Raw genomic sequence first — 19,004 nt, 5'->3', positions numbered from 1 at the left:
GGGCCTGCGGGGAATAGCTCAATGACATGGTGGTTGCCAGTAAAACTCCCAAGCCAGTGTGCCATGGGCTGACTCTGAAAGGGGTTTTTGTGTGTGAGCCCTTTGTGTTTTCATTGTGCAATGTGTCCCCATCACAAGGATGGGGATATAGTTATCATTAAGAAGTGAATTAAGAAAGAATACTCTGGACATGTTCAGAAGTATTTTTTTTTGTAACTACTTCACATTCATAAACTACGCTTCGATAACCACTCCAGGAACTAAACCCTGGTAAGTCATAAAGTGGTTAAAATCAGCTGGTGCCATAGCCTGGAGATATTCACAAGGGTAGTGAAAAAATGCTTCATACTTGTTTCTCTGTTAGCTGTATGTTATAATATTGATTTGTTTAAATTAATTTTAAATGATTTTTTTTCTGTCAAAGAAGAGAGTGTGTATGCAAAATTCCACACTTTCTCCTTTAAATTCCAAACTACAAAGCCTTTGCAGATGCGAGCTAGGAAATGTTACTTTTGGAAAGCTTGCAGCCAATAACAGGGTCAATATAAGGACCTTTCCTTATTGGCTTGTAGACTAGAACTAATCAGGCTTATTGGAAGGTCTTTCCTCCAGATGATCTTTTTTGTTTGTTGTTCAATAAATGCACAGTTGTTACTTATTAGCTGTAGGGACCCTTTCTCAACGTGGTGCCCTCCATATATATTGGATTGCAATTCACATCATCACCAACTATTAGCCCTGCTGGCTGGGGATGATGGAGGTTGGAGTATGTCAACATCTAAAGGGCTACAGGTTCTCTGTCCCTGCTGCAGGGAATGCAGATTTGTTCTCTCAAAGCAGGGTGTCTAACACTTCTCCTAGGATGTACAAAAAAGTGACTGTATTCATATGTACGGTAGTAATAAACTATGTTTGTTATTATATGAGTGAGCCTTAGGCTCATACATCCCCCTTGCTAGCAAAGTCATATATAGAATGCAGGTGGAACCTAGAGAGAAAAGTCACTTTACTGAGGAAATTGAACAGAACAGTGTATAATTTGAGAAGAAGTAAACAGACAGGTTTTGTCTTTCTTAGTTCTGGCCGTGTACATAGCAAGGAGACATTCAACCAAACATACAGAGGAAAACTTCCTCAGAACTGCACAGCCAATTAGACCACATGGTACCCTTGGTGAGGATCATACCACTGTGCTTGGTTGCTAAGCAATACCTCCACTTGCCCCTCTGCTTGGCTAGCTGACTTTAACATTAACAAAATTAACCCTTAAATTACAAACTGAATGATCCCAGTTTTTTCACCTTGCCCCAATTCTCCTCTGCGAGGTGACTGGAAAGTTTCACTTACGTTGTCGATTAACTGCAGTTTAATGTTATGCCCAAACCCTAAACTGTGGTTAATCTAAGGTTACCAGATTTTTTTCAATTAATCTGGGGACACTTTTCAACTTCCTACTAAATAGATGGATTTTGTCAGGGGACTGATTTGTAAATTTGGGGACTGTCCCCGGGAAACGGGGACGTCTGGTAACCTTAGGTTAATCTCAGCTATGGTTTATTATAATGTCTGCTTCTGAAACCAATGTTTGAAATCAATTTATATCAGTAAGCCATAGTTAAAGACTAGCCACAGTTTATGCAGGTTCAGACATAACAGTAAATGCAGTTAGCTGCAAAGAGAACTGAAAGTTTCCCATTCCCCACACTGAGGGTATAGGGTGGTATATAAATTCAACAACAACAACAACAACAACAACAACAACAACAACAACAACAACAACAACAACATCTCCTCCTTGCAGCTGCACTGGGAGATGAAACGAAGGGGGAGAACACAGGAGCCTGAGGCTTGTTCATGTAATAATAGACCACAATGTACCATTTCCTGTGAATTCAGCCTGCACTGTGATGTTGGGAAAAATACATTTCTTCCCCCAGCTAAGTCATGCAGTGCACTTCCAAGTGGCATGTGATATTTGGTACCGTAAGCCTGCCATTGTCAGTGACGAGTGATGCTGCTCACTAATAGATATTTCTGACCTTTAAAGATAAGTTACCTATTTTGAAGCTGAGTACAGTCCACCCACAGTGTACCACTACTGTAGGAACATTTGCCAATCTCCCTCTCGCTCAAAAAACAGGAAAACTAGCAAGGCAATCTTTCCACCCCCCCTTTGCTGCAATATCTTGCATTTCATGAAACTCTTGATTAAAACAACTGGTTTTTTGTTGCCTGTTTAGGTCTTTGAGTGTTGTGCTGTTAGTAAATTGTGGGCCAGGAATCTTTTTCAGCCTATGGGCCACATACTCTTCCATGCAACCTTCTAGGGGCCGCATGCCAGGGTGGCAAAAGTGGGGAGAGTGACAAATGTGACTTTTACCTTTGTACAGTAGGCTAGCTGTATACCCCCCCTTTCTGTCTTGTATTAAAAAATCAATCAGTAAAAATGCTTTTTTTTTTAGATCAATTCATTTTTTAAACTATGTACAGGAGAACTGTGTTTATAGCAGTGTAGATTTTAAATTACAGTCGGAAAGCTTTTAGTGATAATTTTATTTGTAAACTGCTTTGAGGTTTTCCTACAATCAAGCGGTATATAAATTTTATGAAATAATAAAATAAAATAAATAAAAGCACAGCACAGAAAAAAGTGTGTGTTTTGGGCTCTGCGATCTTGTGTGGGTGGAAAGACACACAACCCAATTTTGGGATTCAACATGCTGGAGAGTATGAATCTATTCCCCTTCATTCTGTTGAGAGAGGATAATGTGCCACTAAGCTTCTTTAGGAAGAATGCCAATATATACTACCAAGCTTTTTTTTTTTAAAAAAAAAAGATAAAATATATGCATTTTTAATTATTAGCTCTGAGATTTACTGCCTTCATCAATTTCAATTTCAAATATCATTGAATGGCTTGAGGGAGAATCCTCATGCCCACTTTGCCTTCCTTAAGTCTGACTGGTTCGATTGTTATGAGGGCAGAGTGAGACCAATCAATTTTCTTCTTGATATTGGTTTAATCCAGTGATTTCATGGTGGCTCATTTCGGTTAATTACTACTAGGCAACCTGCTTCTGAGAAAACATGTTTATGATTGGGAGGTTTATACAATTTGAGGGCTTTATATTTACTTATTGTCTTGCATTTACATTCCACCCTCCTTTTGGCATTGAACCCAAGGCAGTGTGCATCTGGTTCCCAGGAGGTCTCCCATCCAGGCACTGACCAGACCCAGGCCTGCTTAGCTTCAGCAAGGTGCTGGCCCTAAATGCCTTCAGTCCACACCCTGGGACCATAGCTGCCAAGTTATCCCTTTTTTTAAGGGATTTTCCCTTATGCTGAATAGGCTTCCTCACAAGAAAAGGGAAAACTTGGCAGCTATGCCTGGGACCCTGCAGCTGATTTCTAGGTTTTATCTTTTGTATAGTATGACAGATGTCTCGTGTCTGATGGGGATCAGTCAATCCTGGGAGACGTATATAGTCTGCTTTGGCTGGGGTTGCACTCTTCCTCAAGATACGGGTTAGTAGTTTGGGGAAGCTCCTTGACCTGACACTGTTTTAGAAAGGCCAGGAAGGTGGTAGCAATGACTAGGGGTGCCTTTCACCTGCTTAAGTTGGTAAGTCAACTGTGCCCTTACCATGTGCATTCATGTCAGCTTCCCAGAAGATGGCCAACTGTTGATTGCCAGGAGGAAGAGGAGACAGGCTGCGGGAAATCAGTGTGGTGCAAACGCACAGGCAGGAACACTGGCTTACACTTCCAGTTTACACCACTGCCTTGCAACAGTGACACACCTTCCAGGAACTAGTGTAGTTGTCCCACCCCACATTCTGGTCCAGAAAATAAACAGGTAACCATAGGAAACAATACAAAATTTGAGTCATATGCTTCTATCCTTCCATTCCCAATCAACACCCTAGTAGCAAAAGGGTTGGATGTAAAATTGGGGTTAAATGCCTCTGAACCTCATTTAAGATGCTGGTTCTTACCTTTGTAGGTCTAAATGTTTGGAATCTGAGCACCTTAAGCTCTGCCTTCTCCTATGTGTGTCTTCCATGCATAATCAGAAACCTTGTTCTGTGTTCACCCTTGTGCAGAAGAGAACCAGGCAGGGCTTTTCCAGAAGCAGCGCAAGTGTTATAAAATGTTCCCCCAAGGGACGCCTTCTTGGCCCCATCACTTGCTAGCCTTCCATCTCCAGGTTTCAAGACAGCTGTTTCACTTTTTTGTTGGTGGTTCTCTCTCTCTCTCTCTCTCTCTCTCTCTCTCTCTCTCTCATATTTGTGCACTCCTGTTGCTGTTGGTTGGATTCTGCTTGCTTGATGCTGTTCACAGGTTGATTTTATTGCTACTGTTTTGTTCGTTGTTTGTGTTTTGATATTTCTTGCCTGTTGGCTGCTTTGATTTTGAAAGAAAAATGAGATACACCATCAACATCAAGATCATTGCAGAGGTTACTCTCAAGACATAATGTAACTAAAGGTGTCATCTGAAGAACAGGATCTAGTATATTGCAGGAATTCTTAGCTTTGAGTTAGTAGAATGTGAGTGGCCTGGCAAACCTAGACTTTCTACCCAGCCAGGCATAGAAAGCATATTATTTGTTGCATAGTTGTTCAGAAATCTCACTAAGTGCAGTGGTGTTTTTTTTTGTCACAAATAAATGTGCATAGGCTTGTAGCTTGACAGTCAGGGCCTGCACATCTAGGATGATAATGCCTGGATAGCAGGCAGTCTAGAATATGCTTCCTCTGTCAGCAGTCAACTGTAAAACACATTTTCCATTTTGAAGATTTGTTAATATAACCTTCCTATTGTAAAACTTTTCTGGTTGGAAGTGCAAATGCTTGCTGCTCTCTGCCCATGGGTCTTTGTTATTTGTGATATGTGCTTTGATCCTGAGATGGTCCTGCTGTTTATTCTTTTAGACATTTTTATTCTGTGGGTTATTAGTGGCTTGGAGGACCGTTATGGGTCAAAAAGCAGTGCAGAGTTTTCATATAACAAATAAGGGAAGGGCATTAGTAGTTAGATTATGGGTCCAGGAGGAAGACTGACAAAGTGTACAAATAATGCAATTACTGAACTTTTCAGATTCATGCAGCATTAAATTGCCTTAGCCTAATCAAAACCAATATGGCCTAATAAGCCAGCATGGAGAGCAATTTAAGGGCATTAGGACCACTTGACATTAAAGGAGCATTAGTGAGGCAAGACAGGATCAAGGAGGAAATCTCGGTGGCAAACCTGAACAAAGCCAGCAGCAAAAAATATTTTCTGTGCGTCTGTTAAATGAGCTGTTTCATATGGTGTTTCTTTTGTGTTTCTTTCTTGATTTTTAAGAAGGTGTTGCAGCTCACACCGAGTCTTAGATAAAGGGCGGGATGGAAATGGCATGTTTCAGAACCAAATATCCATTTGATAGTCGCAATCTATTTATGGGCATCATCGTTGTAGCGTACTTAAGAGAGGAGATCAGTCAGACAGAGTTTCTAAAACTATAGAGCTCAGCTCCCTATTAGTCCCTAAGAATCCTTTGCTAAGGGAAATGCCAGCATTTTATGCTCTTCACCTTCAGCCTTTACAAAAAAGCCCTTCTTCCGAAAACACTCTGATCAGGTTAAAGCACAAGCTGTCTCCTGCTGCACCTGCTGTGTGTTTGTGTGTGTTTGGACACATGCCGGTGTCCGTATACCCTTCACCTTTCTCTCCTTGGGGGAACTGAGCTTGAAATCGCTCACTCTCTCCACCCCCACCCCCCTGCACTCCTTTGCAATGCCTGCTGGCTGCTGCTATTGCTGCATGTGAGGCTGAGAGCATTGTTTGAATGATGAGGCTGGACTAGGTTAGATAGACCCTGGTGCCTGAGAGAGGGAGAGGCAGCAGATCTCTCCCTCTCCCTCCCTCTCCCTCTCTCTCTTGCCTGCCCAGAAATCAGAACAGAAAGACAGAAAGCAGCTGCTGCCTTCCCTGAACTCAAGGAGAGTAAAGAAGTTTAAAGATGGGGGAGGCATACTGGACCACCACATCCCTATCCTTGCCGGCGCAGGACTTTCCGTTATGGCACATTTCCTAAGGGCATAGGGGAACCGGCTGTGCTCTGGGAAGACTTACCTTTCACCCACCTTCCAGGGACATGGTTGCAGGCAGGGATCGCAGCTGAGACTTTGCCACCATGCTCAAGTTCCGAGCGGACCGTCGGGTCAGGTAGGATTTTCCAGGTGATGCTGCAAGAGGCAGCGGGGTCGCGGCCTTGTCATTCTTGCTCTGGGGGCTCATGTGTTTCAAAGGATGGCTCATTGGGAACTTCATTTTGGTCAGTGACTGCTGCATTGCAGTGCTGGGGTAGCAGATGCTTAACTCAGGAGTTTGTGGAATAGGACCAGGAGAGGCAGCTGCTGGGGAGGGAATATTTAAGGCGGTTCTGGGGAAGTTAGCTCGGTGGTGTTAGTGCTGAACCCTGAAAGCTGGAACTGGGGTGGGGGGGTGGGGTGGAGAAGGAGGTGGTTGGACGAGTGCCAGCAGGAGGTGCAGAAGCCACACACAACTACAAAGGATTCTGAAGGGAGGAGGAGGGAGCCCGAGAATAAAAGGCAAACCTGCTTCTGGCTGAACTGATTAAAGAACCCTTCTGAATAAAGGCTGGAAGCAAAACAGTGCAATGGCTCTAAAAAGTCTCACAGGCTATACCTGTCCATGAATAACACTCTGGGTGGTTTCGGCTGCTCCAGGAAAGTTAGTTTTCACAAGGCTTTGTAATGTGTGCTCAAATTGAGTCTCTTTGCTACCGTGTTCCAGTTTAGAAATGAAACAGTACTTGAAGGTAGAGTGCCAGGTAAATTTACACCATAGCTAAGAAATATTATAATGCATGCAATAGCCCTCATAAATAGCAGTAGTAGTAATAATATAGTACAGTACCTTCAAGATACCTGGCTTCTTTACAAGTGAATAAAAAGACAGGCCCCTGCCCCAAGGACCATACACTTTAAAGTTTTAATAATGGGGAAAGTCACAAGGGAGAAGCAGGATGGTAAAAGCAAGGGGAACAAATAATGGATGTGGGCGAACACTATTGTAGGTACTTTGTTGTTAATTGGGAATGGTGATGGGTTCAAGCAAGAGTTTCTGATCTGACATTGTTGCAGAACACAGTGCTAACAGGTACAAACACTAGTTCTCCCTCTGAATTTGGTACTGGGTATGGACTGATGTTGTCCAAGTCAAAAGTTTATGCCTCTCTTCCCATATGAAACACCCCCATCATGCTGGCTTGTTTCTGTAGTTAGGAAGCGAGACTCTGCCTCTTGTATGTCTCATTGCCATCCTTACATGGTCACTAGCTATGCTGTAACTCATTTTTCAAGTGTACTAGCATAAACATAACTGTTTCATTTTCCCCCACCCCATTATTATTATTTTTTAAAATCTGTTTTGGGGACTTTTGTTCCTTTATTTTCTCAATTTAAATGCAACATTATTTATTTGGGGTATGAACTAATAAAAATGTCTTAATTGAATTGGTGGGAACAAAACATGAAATGGAATTATGTACTGGCTATTTTTTTATTTTAAAAAACTTTGCTGATGTGATTTCATGCTTTCTACTGAAACTCTGTGTACTTTGGGAACTTGGGTTTAGTGACAAGGCTTATTTATCCTACTCAAAACACAGTTGCAATATATTCTTGGCTTGCATGTTGACATTGTGCAAGGCGATGAACCATTTGGATAACGTAGCCTAGACCCATCTCTACTAGGCAAAGGAACTGGGGGGGGGGTCATATACCTGTAGAAATAGACAAAGCAGAAACCTTTAATTTAGATGCTGGGCTGGGAAATGAAAGACCTCAAAATAGACCATCACAGTAGCTTTGGAGAAAGTTGCTTCATGTGCTTTGGGCCTCAATTCCTGAAAGTAAAATGGAGATGTGGGCATCCTGACAACTATGATGGAAATTTATCTTGAATTAACAGGTGGTGGATAGCATATTCTTGTGGCATACCAGAGGTAAAACCAGCCACATATTAGAACCCTCAGAAGTCCAGGAAGCAGAATATGCAATTGAGTTACTTCCTCCTCCTCATCGTACCCAGTGTCAGTGTTACTCTGCCCCCCAACTGGAGTGCACTGTTCAACAATGCTTAACGTGTCCATCTCAGAGGATGCAGCCCAGGGCAATTGCTCTGCCCTCCCTCCCAAAAAGGCTATTGTCCTGTGCCTTGCAATTGAACTTATCTTACTGCATTTTGACATGGTAAATTTACCCTCGGAAGATTTTGCCATGCTATTTCTGTGTCATGAATACTTCATTTGAAGGTGCCCTCATTTGGGGACATCTGATATTTGCCATCAGGGTCACTTTAGCTTCCAATGATAAGCTTCAGCTGATGAGGTCAGCAACACGGTCCCTCTTGGGATTTGCATTCTAGGTGCACTACAAAATTACAAGAGCATTATCTGTCTTGATCCTTCATTATGTTTCATACCACCACAAATAAATGCCAAGATAATCCCAAATCATAGACAATTAGCGCAATATTGGATTAGGCTAATGGTTCATCAGGCTATTACTTTAATAGTGGAAGAGCACCTTAAATATTACTGAGTTGTGCATGGCAGTGCATTTGTGCAGGGGCACTGCTTCCGATTTCGGGAAGGGGTGAGGACAAGTTCAGAAATATGTGCTCTCCTGAAGTATGCCTCCTGTTTGAGGATAAATCCCACAGAGGTGAAATAAGCCTGGGGAGAGTATTTATGTGCAATAAATAAATGAATAGGCAAGATCATGGATCAGCAGGCAGGAGGCAGCAGTAATCGTAGTGAACTCACAGTGCAAGAGAGAATGGGAAGAAAGTCGTCAGGACCCTGGACAGAAGCCAGTGGAGCTGGAGTCAGCAGGCAGGTAGTGTTGTTCCAGCACTGGTCAGGAGCCAATTTAAGGCTGAAATAATGCTGCAAGGAGGTGTATAATCCACCATAATCAACTAGTCAAAATTGTAGCTCTTTGGTTCTTAAGTGTTCGCTTCGGTAATGAAGAACTGCATTGGCCACAAAATGTCAGGAGACTAGGGAGCTTCTGGGAGGGAGATAATCCCAAGGTGGCGAGCAGAGAAAACATGGCCTCTGGCAGTTCATCTGTGGGATATTTCTCAACAGCTGTTTTTTTCTGAGATGGTTGATCACTTTGCATTGTTTTAAACCAGCACATTAAATTTTCTATCAATTTACAAGCCTTGCTGTCTGCATGCGGATGCTGAGGCATGCATACCAATTGGCAGAGGAGAAGGGAGACCAAGAAAGGGCAGAAGAGAGTGCCTTTAAAGAGTTGAGATCCACTACCCCAAAATGCCAGTGGAAGTAAGGGGAGGAGGGAACTGTTTTGAGGGGTGAGTAGGGAGGAAACAGGTTTGTTATTCTGGTGATGGAGAAGATGTGCCTTGGAAGAAGATGTGGAGGGGAGAGTGCTCTTCTCTTCTGCTTGGGTCCTGCTTGTGGGTTTCTCCACAGGCATCTGGTTGGCCACTATGAGAACAGGATGCTGGGCTAGATTGGCTGTTGGCCTGACCCAGCAGGCTCTTATTATGTTCTCAGGGTGGGTGATTGGGAGGCAGAGGGCTGTGGAGAAAAATTAGGTGAGAACGGGAGGAGACAGATGGCAGAAGTTGAAGTGGGAATGGGAGGCAGGCACTGAAATTGGGGTAAGCAGAAGGGGGCATGAAAAAGGCTGTCTTCTTTTTAAATCTACCTCCTGCCTCATCTCTCAATTCCATGTTGGTCTCCTCTTGTTTCTTTTATTAGGTAGTTCCTGTATCAGGCTCTGAGTAAGGAATGGCCTCCTATGCACTTTTCCTTACAACTCCTGCTGTTTTGTTATGTAATGCTATTCATGGTCTCATTTCGTACTCTAGAGATAGTATCATTCAGCTCAGAGCAAGGTGAGCCAGTTACAGCTTGTTACCCAGCACCTGCGTTTAATCTGCTCCAGGAAATTTCTGTGGTCTTAGTCCAAAGCTCCTTGAAGCCAGCAGGATCGCCTTGATTGCCATGGTCTCTGCCCTCCCCCACTTCGGCTTATGGATGCTTCACCCTCAAAGCATCTTTCTCCTGTGAGCTAACTGGTCTTGTGCCTGTCTGCTATAATGAACCTGAGTCTGAGTTCTGCAGCTGGGTTGTGAAAATAAGTTAAGGGGCAGGGAGCTCAAATGGTATGTTGTTTGCTTGGGGTGGGGTGGGGTTGGAATTGATAATGCTTAAAGACTAGCCCTGCTCTGCTTCACTGCTTGCATGCACCCCCATGTTCAGTTTTTGTTTTAAAAAAACAACAACAACACAGTTATTAGAGAAATACCACCAGCCTTCAGCATTCCTTTAGCACACAGAAGTTAACCCCTTTCATAAGTTGCAAGTGGTTCAGAAGCTTTGCTGAGATTGGCAGTACCTACTCTGTTTTATGTTGATCTTGGGTTTTATAACCCTACCCACAACTGGCTTTGGGGAAAGGGTGGAGGGTGCTGTGGTTGAACTTGCCACTCCATAAGCATTTCCTAGAAAGGATGTTATCAAATTAAGAAAAACAATTCAGTGAAAGTAGATTCAGGTTTAGCAGGAATGGCAAGTTTGGCTTTAAAATGTGAAAATCATTTCCTGATTTTAAGGACTAGACTTCTGTAGTTGGAATATATTGTAAAGCCTTCATAACACCACGAGGAAGGATTTGTTTTAGAAACTAGTGATGAAGTGCCGCCATGAAGGTGATTGGGAGGGGCAGCTGCTGGCCAAGCGATATTCAGCCTGCCAAGTTGTTCATCCTGGGGAAAGGGTCAGGCTCCAGAGTAATTCTGGGGGTGTAGAGAGAATATGGCAGCCCATGAGCCCAACCTGAGTAAGTTGGCCTTCACACTTGTGTTCACTCATGCCTCACTGATAACCATGTCTAGGTTCCCTGAATTTCTTTGCCGTCCTAGTGTGGTTTAGCTCCTTGCTTTGCAATAAACTCTTTTCTGTGCTCTTCTTTTCTGGACTTGAGTTGCCAATTCTTTGCCCTAAGATGATGCCTGGCCATTTAAAAGCTCAGAGAATGCACAGAAAGAAGATGCAGCGGGTGATGATGAAAGGCTTCCTTTGTGTAAGGGACAAATTGTGTGGAATTACTCATGTGCAGGCAAACTTGTGGTTTATTCTTACGCAGTTCACACAACAGGTTCATCATGTGCACACTCAGTTCATGAGATCAGGGCATAAACACACACACTAGGCCTTAGACAACCTCCCTTAGGGTGGGGAGGAATGAAAACATTATTATTTTTATTTTTTGTAAACAGGCCCGGAGAAGTAACAATGCCCAGCAGGCCAAGATAACAGAATATGTTCTAATTAAAATCTGTGTCTGGAAAAGCACATCACAGAATGATGCTGCCCTGATTTGTTTTGGCTTCTGTAATTTAATATTTTCTGTTTTTGTTTTAGCCAGTACACTGCAGTGTTATTTGGAAAAGCACTAAATGCTTATGGGGTAGGTCTTGTTGTTGGATAGATCTGTTGTTCCGTGTGGGGGTCTCTGTCTCTCTTCTCCCCCACTCCCAGATAGAGTGAGTGTGTCTGTCTGTATCTTCCCTGAACGTGGAGAAGTTAGCAGAAATAAGGGTATCCTAAGCCTTTCTTTCTGGTGTGAATCTGATGCACAGACATGGGTTCATTAGAGGAACATTAAAAATAAGACTTCCTCCTACCTGCATTCTAAGATAGTCTTGTCCAAAACTGTTCCACCTCTGCTTTGCGCAATGTGAAAATGATATCTTAGCTTTAACTAGTTAGCCCTCTCAATGGCAGCATCCTTTCGCTAAATTATCTCTCATTCTTTAGCACCAGTGGAGCGACAGATTTCTGTACCAATGTATTTGTGAAGAGCAGGTCCATGGTGCTTTCATAAATGACACAGAGGTGCCACTTAAAATATACTGGTATATATTGAGGCACTTATTTGACAGCAGATCATGGTGGAGGTGGGGTGGGGCATTTTTGAATTTTACCATTGCAGTTGCTCACTGGGAGACATGAAAAATAGATGGGGTCGTTTCTTTCATTCCTATTGGCAACAATGTTTACAGTATAGGGCTAGTCCTGACCTGGCAGTAACTAGCTCCAAACCTGTAGAATGAGTTCCTATCTTCTTTAGCATATGGTTTAAATCAGTGGCATTTAGACAGAGTTTGCAGTGTTCAAATTATCAAAATGTTTCACTGGCACAAGGTTTGGCGAAGGCTACAAAGCACTCTTTCCAGATTTCTGCCAGCAAACAGTGGCCATTTTAGCCCTTGAACAGAAAAAAAACCCAGGCTGTGTAGCTCTTGACGTCTCATTTAGGTGGGTGCATGAAAAGGACTGTATTAATATTCTCCCTCCACTGTAATCTCCTTTGGGCCTCAGGTGTGCAATGATAATATTTCAAACTGAATCACACTTGCTGTTTGTGGAGACTTTAATTATTGTGGTTGGTGTGTGCATTTGTGTGTGTGTGGTTGAATAACTGACATAGAGAGCTGGGACCACGAGAAAGGCTTTCTTTTGAGTGGCAGGGTGAAATTCACAGGTTGCTGAGCTCACGGTTTGTTTCCTGGTGACTGCGCAAGTCTTTCATTGGTGTATTATGTATGCTGCTTCCTTTTCATTAAAGCCATCAATACAGATGCTGTTTATTCCAAGCGGTGTCTGATCTGTATGGGGAAAACTCCGCGCAGGCTGAGATATGCCTCCACAGAAGTTGACAATAAGGTGCCTTGGCTGCTGTGATAGCATAGCTCCCCAAAATGAGCACTTACATTGAACTGTATGTGCTATTACATGTTGATGGTTGATTCCTTGGAAGCATTCTGTAGGCTATAAGCACATTTGAAACAGCAATGACGGGGTAAAGCTTTTGTAGATTCTCAAAGGTAGATTGTAATTTCCTTCTCTGACATGAGCAAGGGGAAAACATAAACATATTTCTATACCTGCAGTGAAAGTAGAGACGTTTATAGTATCACAATTGATCACTGGGCCAGGTGTAGCAATGAAAAGGCCAGACCTTAAAAGCAAGGGGCCTTCTTGCACACTGGCGCTCCCTCTCATAGTGAAATCAGGTGGTGCGTGCCAACAGAAATGGAGACAAGGAAAATGAGATGGTTATATAAAATTTAAGGGGGCAACCCCACCCACAAACTCAGGATTGAATATACTCAATCCTGTGGCCATATAATGTTGAGTCTCAGTTGTATTTATTTGTATACCCAATTCATTTAACTGTTGATATATTGATATATTGTTATTATTTTGCTGCTGTTGCTACTACTACTATTAATGTAGTTATATACCTTGAATTGTTTTCTTTTTCTTTTTGAAAGCCTTGTGTGGTGGCTCTTTCCCTTTACGTCACTTTAACAGTCTTAATAATTCACAATTCAGTAGAAACAATTAACCAATAAGAAATTATTAATTGATTAATGATTATAAATCAAGTGGCACATGAAGAAGAAGAGTTTGAATTTGATATCCCGCTTTATCACTACCTGAAGGAGTCTCAAAGCGGCTAACAATCTTCTTTCCCCTCCTCCCCCACAACAGACACCCTGTGTGGTGGGTGGGGCTGAGAGACTTCAGAGAAGTGTGACTAGCCCAAGGTCACCCAGCAGCTGCATGTGGAGGAGCGGAGACTCGAACCCGGTTCCCCAGATTACGAGTCTACTGCTCCTAACCACTACACCATCACATGCATTGAAATACTGCATAAAGGAGAGTTTATTGAATTAACTGATGCCTCTGGTCATGTAAATCCACTGCTGCAGAATAGTTATAGATACTGGATGATCATTCTGAAAGATGGATTGTTTGGACAGGTTATTAATTCTGTGGTATCTAACGAATCCTCAGCCAACATGGGGAGTGTACTTCAACCTGAACCACCTAATTAATGCATAGCCCATCTCTCTTGTTTGTTTTTCCAGCCATAATGAAAGACGGAACACTTTTATTCACCCAGTGACTGGCCAAATCCCAGAAGAGAACAACCAGTTTGACTTGCAAAGGTAGGTACTCTCTCCCATTTTGAGCATGAGAGCCGAGAAGGAGCCGAGAAGGCTTAAGTGTGCCACCTGAGAGCAAATGGCATTCTTCTTGCCCCAGAAATTCAGCTCAAGAAAGAACAGCAAGGATTTGCTGCAAGGCAACTTCTGATGGATGTGAAGGAGCATTTGTGCCTGTCTTCCCTAACCTGCAGCCCTCCAGATGTTTATGACTACTGCTTCCATGAGCCCCAGCCAGCTATAGTCCAAAGCATCTGGACAGCACCAGGTTGGAGAAGCCTGAGGACTTGTCCACACTTCTGCTTGTCCTATGCCTGGAAAGCATTGGTCCAGACATTTTTCTGCTTGTCCCATGTTTTCTAGGTGTGGGTCCAAGTGGTGTTGCCTTTGCTCCCCCACTTTCCCCCAGAATACCTTCTCTTTAGCACTAATTTGGAGCAAATATCCATCTGGAGAAAGGCCAATTGATGATTGCTTTGATTCAGCAGTAAACAGTGGGTTTTACCTGGGGAAATGCATCAGCGCTAGTGGAAGTGTAGAAGAGCCCTGAATAATACAACGTAGCTCCTGATATTGTTGAAGCTGATGTAAAGATGCTCCATTGATTTCAATGAATTGTGACTGTAGACAAACGCCCGTGACTTTATTTGAGTGTGCAAATGACAGCATTATATATAAACAAACCAGGCGGCATTATGTGCTAAAGATAGTAGAAAATATTTATTTACTTGTTGCATATAGTCGTGCATCAACAAATTTTATCTGGTCAGCTTACCTGCAAAAATAGAATATTAAAAATGCAAAATGCAGGAATTAAAAGCACACCCACAAACCAGTACAAATGCAGCACAATTCTTTCCTTCTAGCAAAATATGCTGGAATATTATGCTTCTCTTTTTGTCTCTCTATTGCAGATCTGCCTTGGACATGTCAAGCAAATCAGGCAGCAAACGGCCGGCAGCAGTCAACAGTGAATCATCCAATCACACCATGGTTTCAGACTTGCCTCAGGAACGACCAAATGGCAGGGTATGCTTTGTTCTCTCATGGAGACCTTGGTTGTCTCCCCCACACCCTTTGTGGCAATGTTCTGCTTGAGCAACATGCCCAAGTTATTCGGGCCTTAATTTTCTTCATCTGTAAAATGGGGACAGCATTACTGACCTTGCATTATGAAATCCTGAAAGATAAATGACAAACACAGCAGATTATAAGTGACAAGAAGCCTAAAAAACCATGGCTGCCTTTATCCATGGAGCTCTTAGCATAAACAACAAATATTACCCAATCTGGGGTGGAAACATCACTGTGGGTTGGTTTAAATCATGGATGAGGAATCTGATATCCCCCAAATATTGTTGGATTCCAACTCCTATCAGTTTCAGCCAGCCTGGCCTGTGGTCAGGGATATGTAGTCCAACAACTTTTGGAGGCTGGAATACAGGTTTCCCATGGTTTGAATGCTTCATCTTTCTTATATGACGGGCCTTTTCTCTGTGTTAGGAAATCAGTGTTCCACGCAGCATTCCTCAGCCTAACAAACACTATGTTATCCTGTGATTTCTCCTGGAATTGGTTGTGGTTTTGTGAGCGATTTCCACAGAGGAATCTGTGCACTCCATCAGTAGCCTTCCTTCCTAAACCTTTCTCTTTCGTTTCCCAAAGGCCTCGCGCTCCTCTCGGAAGGGGATTGCTTTTGGGAAGCGCTCCAATTCAATGAAGAGGAATCCCAACGCTGCAGTGACTAAGAGTGGCTGGCTCTTCAAGCAGGTACATTACAGAGGCTGTTGGGTACCCAATCGTCATCTATCCACCCATGTAACTCTAGGATGGAGAACCAGCGGTCCTCCAGAAGTTGGGGGACCACAACTCCCACCATCCCTGAACATTGGCTATGCTAGCTGGGGCTGATGGGGAGTTGGAGTCCATCAAATATCTAGCACCACAGCTTCCTCCATTCCTAATGTATCCCAAACTTTTCCTCAGCCAAGGGCACAATGTGAAACCTAAGTCTCAACTATTTGGTATCCACTCCACTTGGAATCTTATCCAAAGTACCACATACACTTGTAACTGAGAATATTGGGCATTGCTATCCTGCCATCCACCTTGTCAGGATCTCAACTTGACTTCAGAGGTCTTCTGGGTTGTTTATCTGGAAATCCCCTAAGAATTCCAATGATCCCTTGCTTCTGCTGAGCTCAGTACCAGGTGTTCCATCTCTTCATGGGAAGTTTTTCAAACTTCTACAACTCTTTATTACATACAGTGCTATAAATGCTGTGGCCTTGATTTGCTTTCAACATCTCTTTACAGGCGAGTTCTGGGGTGAAGCAATGGAATAAGCGCTGGTTTGTACTGGTGGATCGCTGCCTTTTCTACTACAAAGGTATGTAGAAGAACCAAGGTCTGATGTGTAGGCACTTTGAGTAACTCACAAGTGCTGGAAATAGCATGAAAGCAAAGCCATAAATTATGCCTTTATTTAGTCAAGAGCTTGCGTTCATCTCCATGCTTTGGGTGGTCTTTTCCTATTGGAGTCCGGTGACCTGTATCAGCAATGTGTTCATCTGATGAAGATGGCATACAGCCTCTGGGGAAATGCTGGCATTTAAGCTGGCATGAGTAGACACAAAAGCAGCTTTCAACAAGTCTGACAGTGATGTCATGGGTAATAACCAATGGGTGTCTGCGATACTGGCAAAGTCACCTTCCACATGAAAAAAGACTGATTCAGGGCCAAAAAGTGTAGTTTACCAGGAAGTGGGACTCATTATTTGAGTGCACGTAAAACACTAAAATTCTGCCTTTTCTCCTGTGACTGTTCTGCAGACTGCCAGCATTCTGCCTTTTCTCCAGTTGCCCAATTTGCTCAGAAAATTTCAGCGCAAAATGAATCTCAGCAAACGGAGAGAGACAATGTTGTGGGGTATCTGAGGGCTGACTGCCCCTTCTCAGTGTTTTATTTTACTGTTGGAAGAGATGGACAAATGGGTGGAAATCTCTGGTACCCTGTTCCCCCTATTTTAAGACGTAGTCATAAAATAAGCCATAGCAGGATTTTTAAGCGTTCAAGGAATATAAGCCATACCCTGAAAATAAGACATAGTGATAGGCTCAGCAGCAATACCGGCCGCTGCAGGAGGAGGAGGGGGAAAAAAGACATCCCCTGAAAATAAGCCATAGTGGGTTGTTGTTGTTTTTAGCCAAAACTAAATATAAGACGGTGTCTTATTTTCGGAGAAACAGGTAAATGCTTAAAGCTAATGCGTACAGCAACTCTGACTTGATTTGACAATGCACTGAGAAATCCCATCTCTGGTTGTATAGCCTTCCATATATCTGGCATCAGCATGGCATTTTGCAGCTTTAGGAGAAGATTACACATGGGGCAGAAAATGTTTGTTAGTAAACATGCCTCTCTTTCCTCCTCTCTGCATTATGGTAACTTCTAATGCAAGCTGTGTGATGATAAACTGTGGAAGGTCTTTGAAGGCCAGACTTGGTACAGCTATTGCCATATTTCTCTGGAGCAGATGGCCTGGATCATTGGTTCTTTCTTACACAGAGGACATGTGCTGACATTCACACACACACACACCCTTTTGTCAATCATGCTTTCCCCTGAAAAAGGACTGGCACTGGTCCTTCAGGCCAGAGTTTAGTGAACTGAACTTGTAATGGTACAAAAAAAGGCTTGTGAGGTGCCTATAAGTTGAGGGGCCCCAGTCCATGAGGTGTGTGGTTTATTTCAGTCATTGGATGACTGAAAAATGCCCAATGAGAATTCAGAACTCCAGTGCATTTTCATCTTCCAATATTGGTATGTGTGTGTATGTAAGTGTCAGTATTCAGGGATGGAGGACTCGTTGCCCTACTTGTTGGACTCCAACTCCCATCATCTCCAGCCAGCAAAACCCAAGGGTCAGAGATGATGGGAGTTGTAGTCCAACAGCATCTGGAGGGCCACATGTTCCCCAGCCATCTGTCACAAACCCACAATGTACGTGGGGGTTACGTTCCAGGGATCATACCTAAACCAAAATCACATATAGTCAAAACACACTGGGTTCAATGGTGGGTGGGATTGTCAGAGTCATTTTCCCCAGAACCCTGTCCCCTTTCTGGTTTGGTTTTGTTTTGTTTTGGTCATGCTCGCAAAGCTGAATGTGCACAAGTTAAATGTGCTTAAGTTGTGGACTTACTGTACATTCATATATACATACATATACAGGGGTGTGGGTGTGTATAGATTTTATATATATAAATAAAATCTGCGTCACAACCTTTGGTTCTCAGAGACCTGTTGCCTGAACTCCTCTCTGGCAGTGTATCTAGAAGGTGGGGATGAATTATTAACTAGACAGTATTGTGAGCTGTAAACGTAACTGATATGTGTGTGAGGGTGCTTGCTGGCCTGAGACAGAGACAGTAGCAAGTACGGATGTGACAGGGAGAGGAGCCATTTTCCCCAGGTACAGTACGTAGATGTGTAGGCCCACTTGGGGCAATTGTTGTTCTTAATGCTCCAGCTCTTATTTTGCCAGTAAGGAGAATCCTTGGATTCTTCTTTCCCACTGATAGCGGTGAAGGAGCCCATTTGTGTGAGAACCTTCCAGAGCGACAGCATTTCTAGCTTGTTAGCTGAGAGAAGGGGATGCCTCCGTACGTGTCTAATTCTTTGATCTCCCACCTTCCTTCATGCAGATGAGAAGGAGGAAAGCATCTTGGGCAGCATCCCACTTCTCAGTTTTCGTGTTGCAGCTGTTCAGCCGTCGGATAACATCAGCAGGAAATACACCTTTAAGGTCAGTAAATGGCTGAGGTTCTCACAGAGGTGGCAGGATGTTCTTGAATGCGTAGCTAGAAGTGTGGTTGGAAGATGGAAACTGCTCCGCTCTAGCTGTGTGTTAGGATCAGTAGTGGGACTGAGG

The 19,004-nt window shown here is 43.2% G+C and overlaps 1 protein-coding gene across 18 annotated transcripts in view; it reads left to right on the top strand.

The window, feature by feature from the left end:
• Positions 1-19,004, top strand: part of PLEKHA6 (pleckstrin homology domain containing A6) — a 191,605-nt gene that overhangs the window by 114,411 nt on the left and 58,190 nt on the right. For 17 of the 18 annotated variants that reach the window (XM_060277080.1, XM_060277077.1, XM_060277076.1 and 14 more), the window contains 5 exons: positions 13,993-14,073; positions 14,985-15,099; positions 15,736-15,840; positions 16,387-16,459; positions 18,778-18,878. In XM_060277080.1, the coding sequence (XP_060133063.1) occupies positions 13,993-14,073; positions 14,985-15,099; positions 15,736-15,840; positions 16,387-16,459; positions 18,778-18,878 (475 nt within the window). Of the gene's footprint in view, positions 1-4,279; positions 6,214-13,992; positions 14,074-14,984; positions 15,100-15,735; positions 15,841-16,386; positions 16,460-18,777; positions 18,879-19,004 lie in introns of those variants that run through there. The other variant, XM_060277081.1, reaches the window with a different exon arrangement.

The sequence above is a fragment of the Zootoca vivipara genome, chromosome 7 (assembly GCF_963506605.1).
Source record: "Zootoca vivipara chromosome 7, rZooViv1.1, whole genome shotgun sequence".
NCBI classification, from domain to species: domain Eukaryota; kingdom Metazoa; phylum Chordata; class Lepidosauria; order Squamata; family Lacertidae; genus Zootoca; species Zootoca vivipara.
The sequence above is the reverse complement of the archived record's forward strand: the minus strand, read 5'-3'. Positions and strand labels throughout refer to the sequence as shown.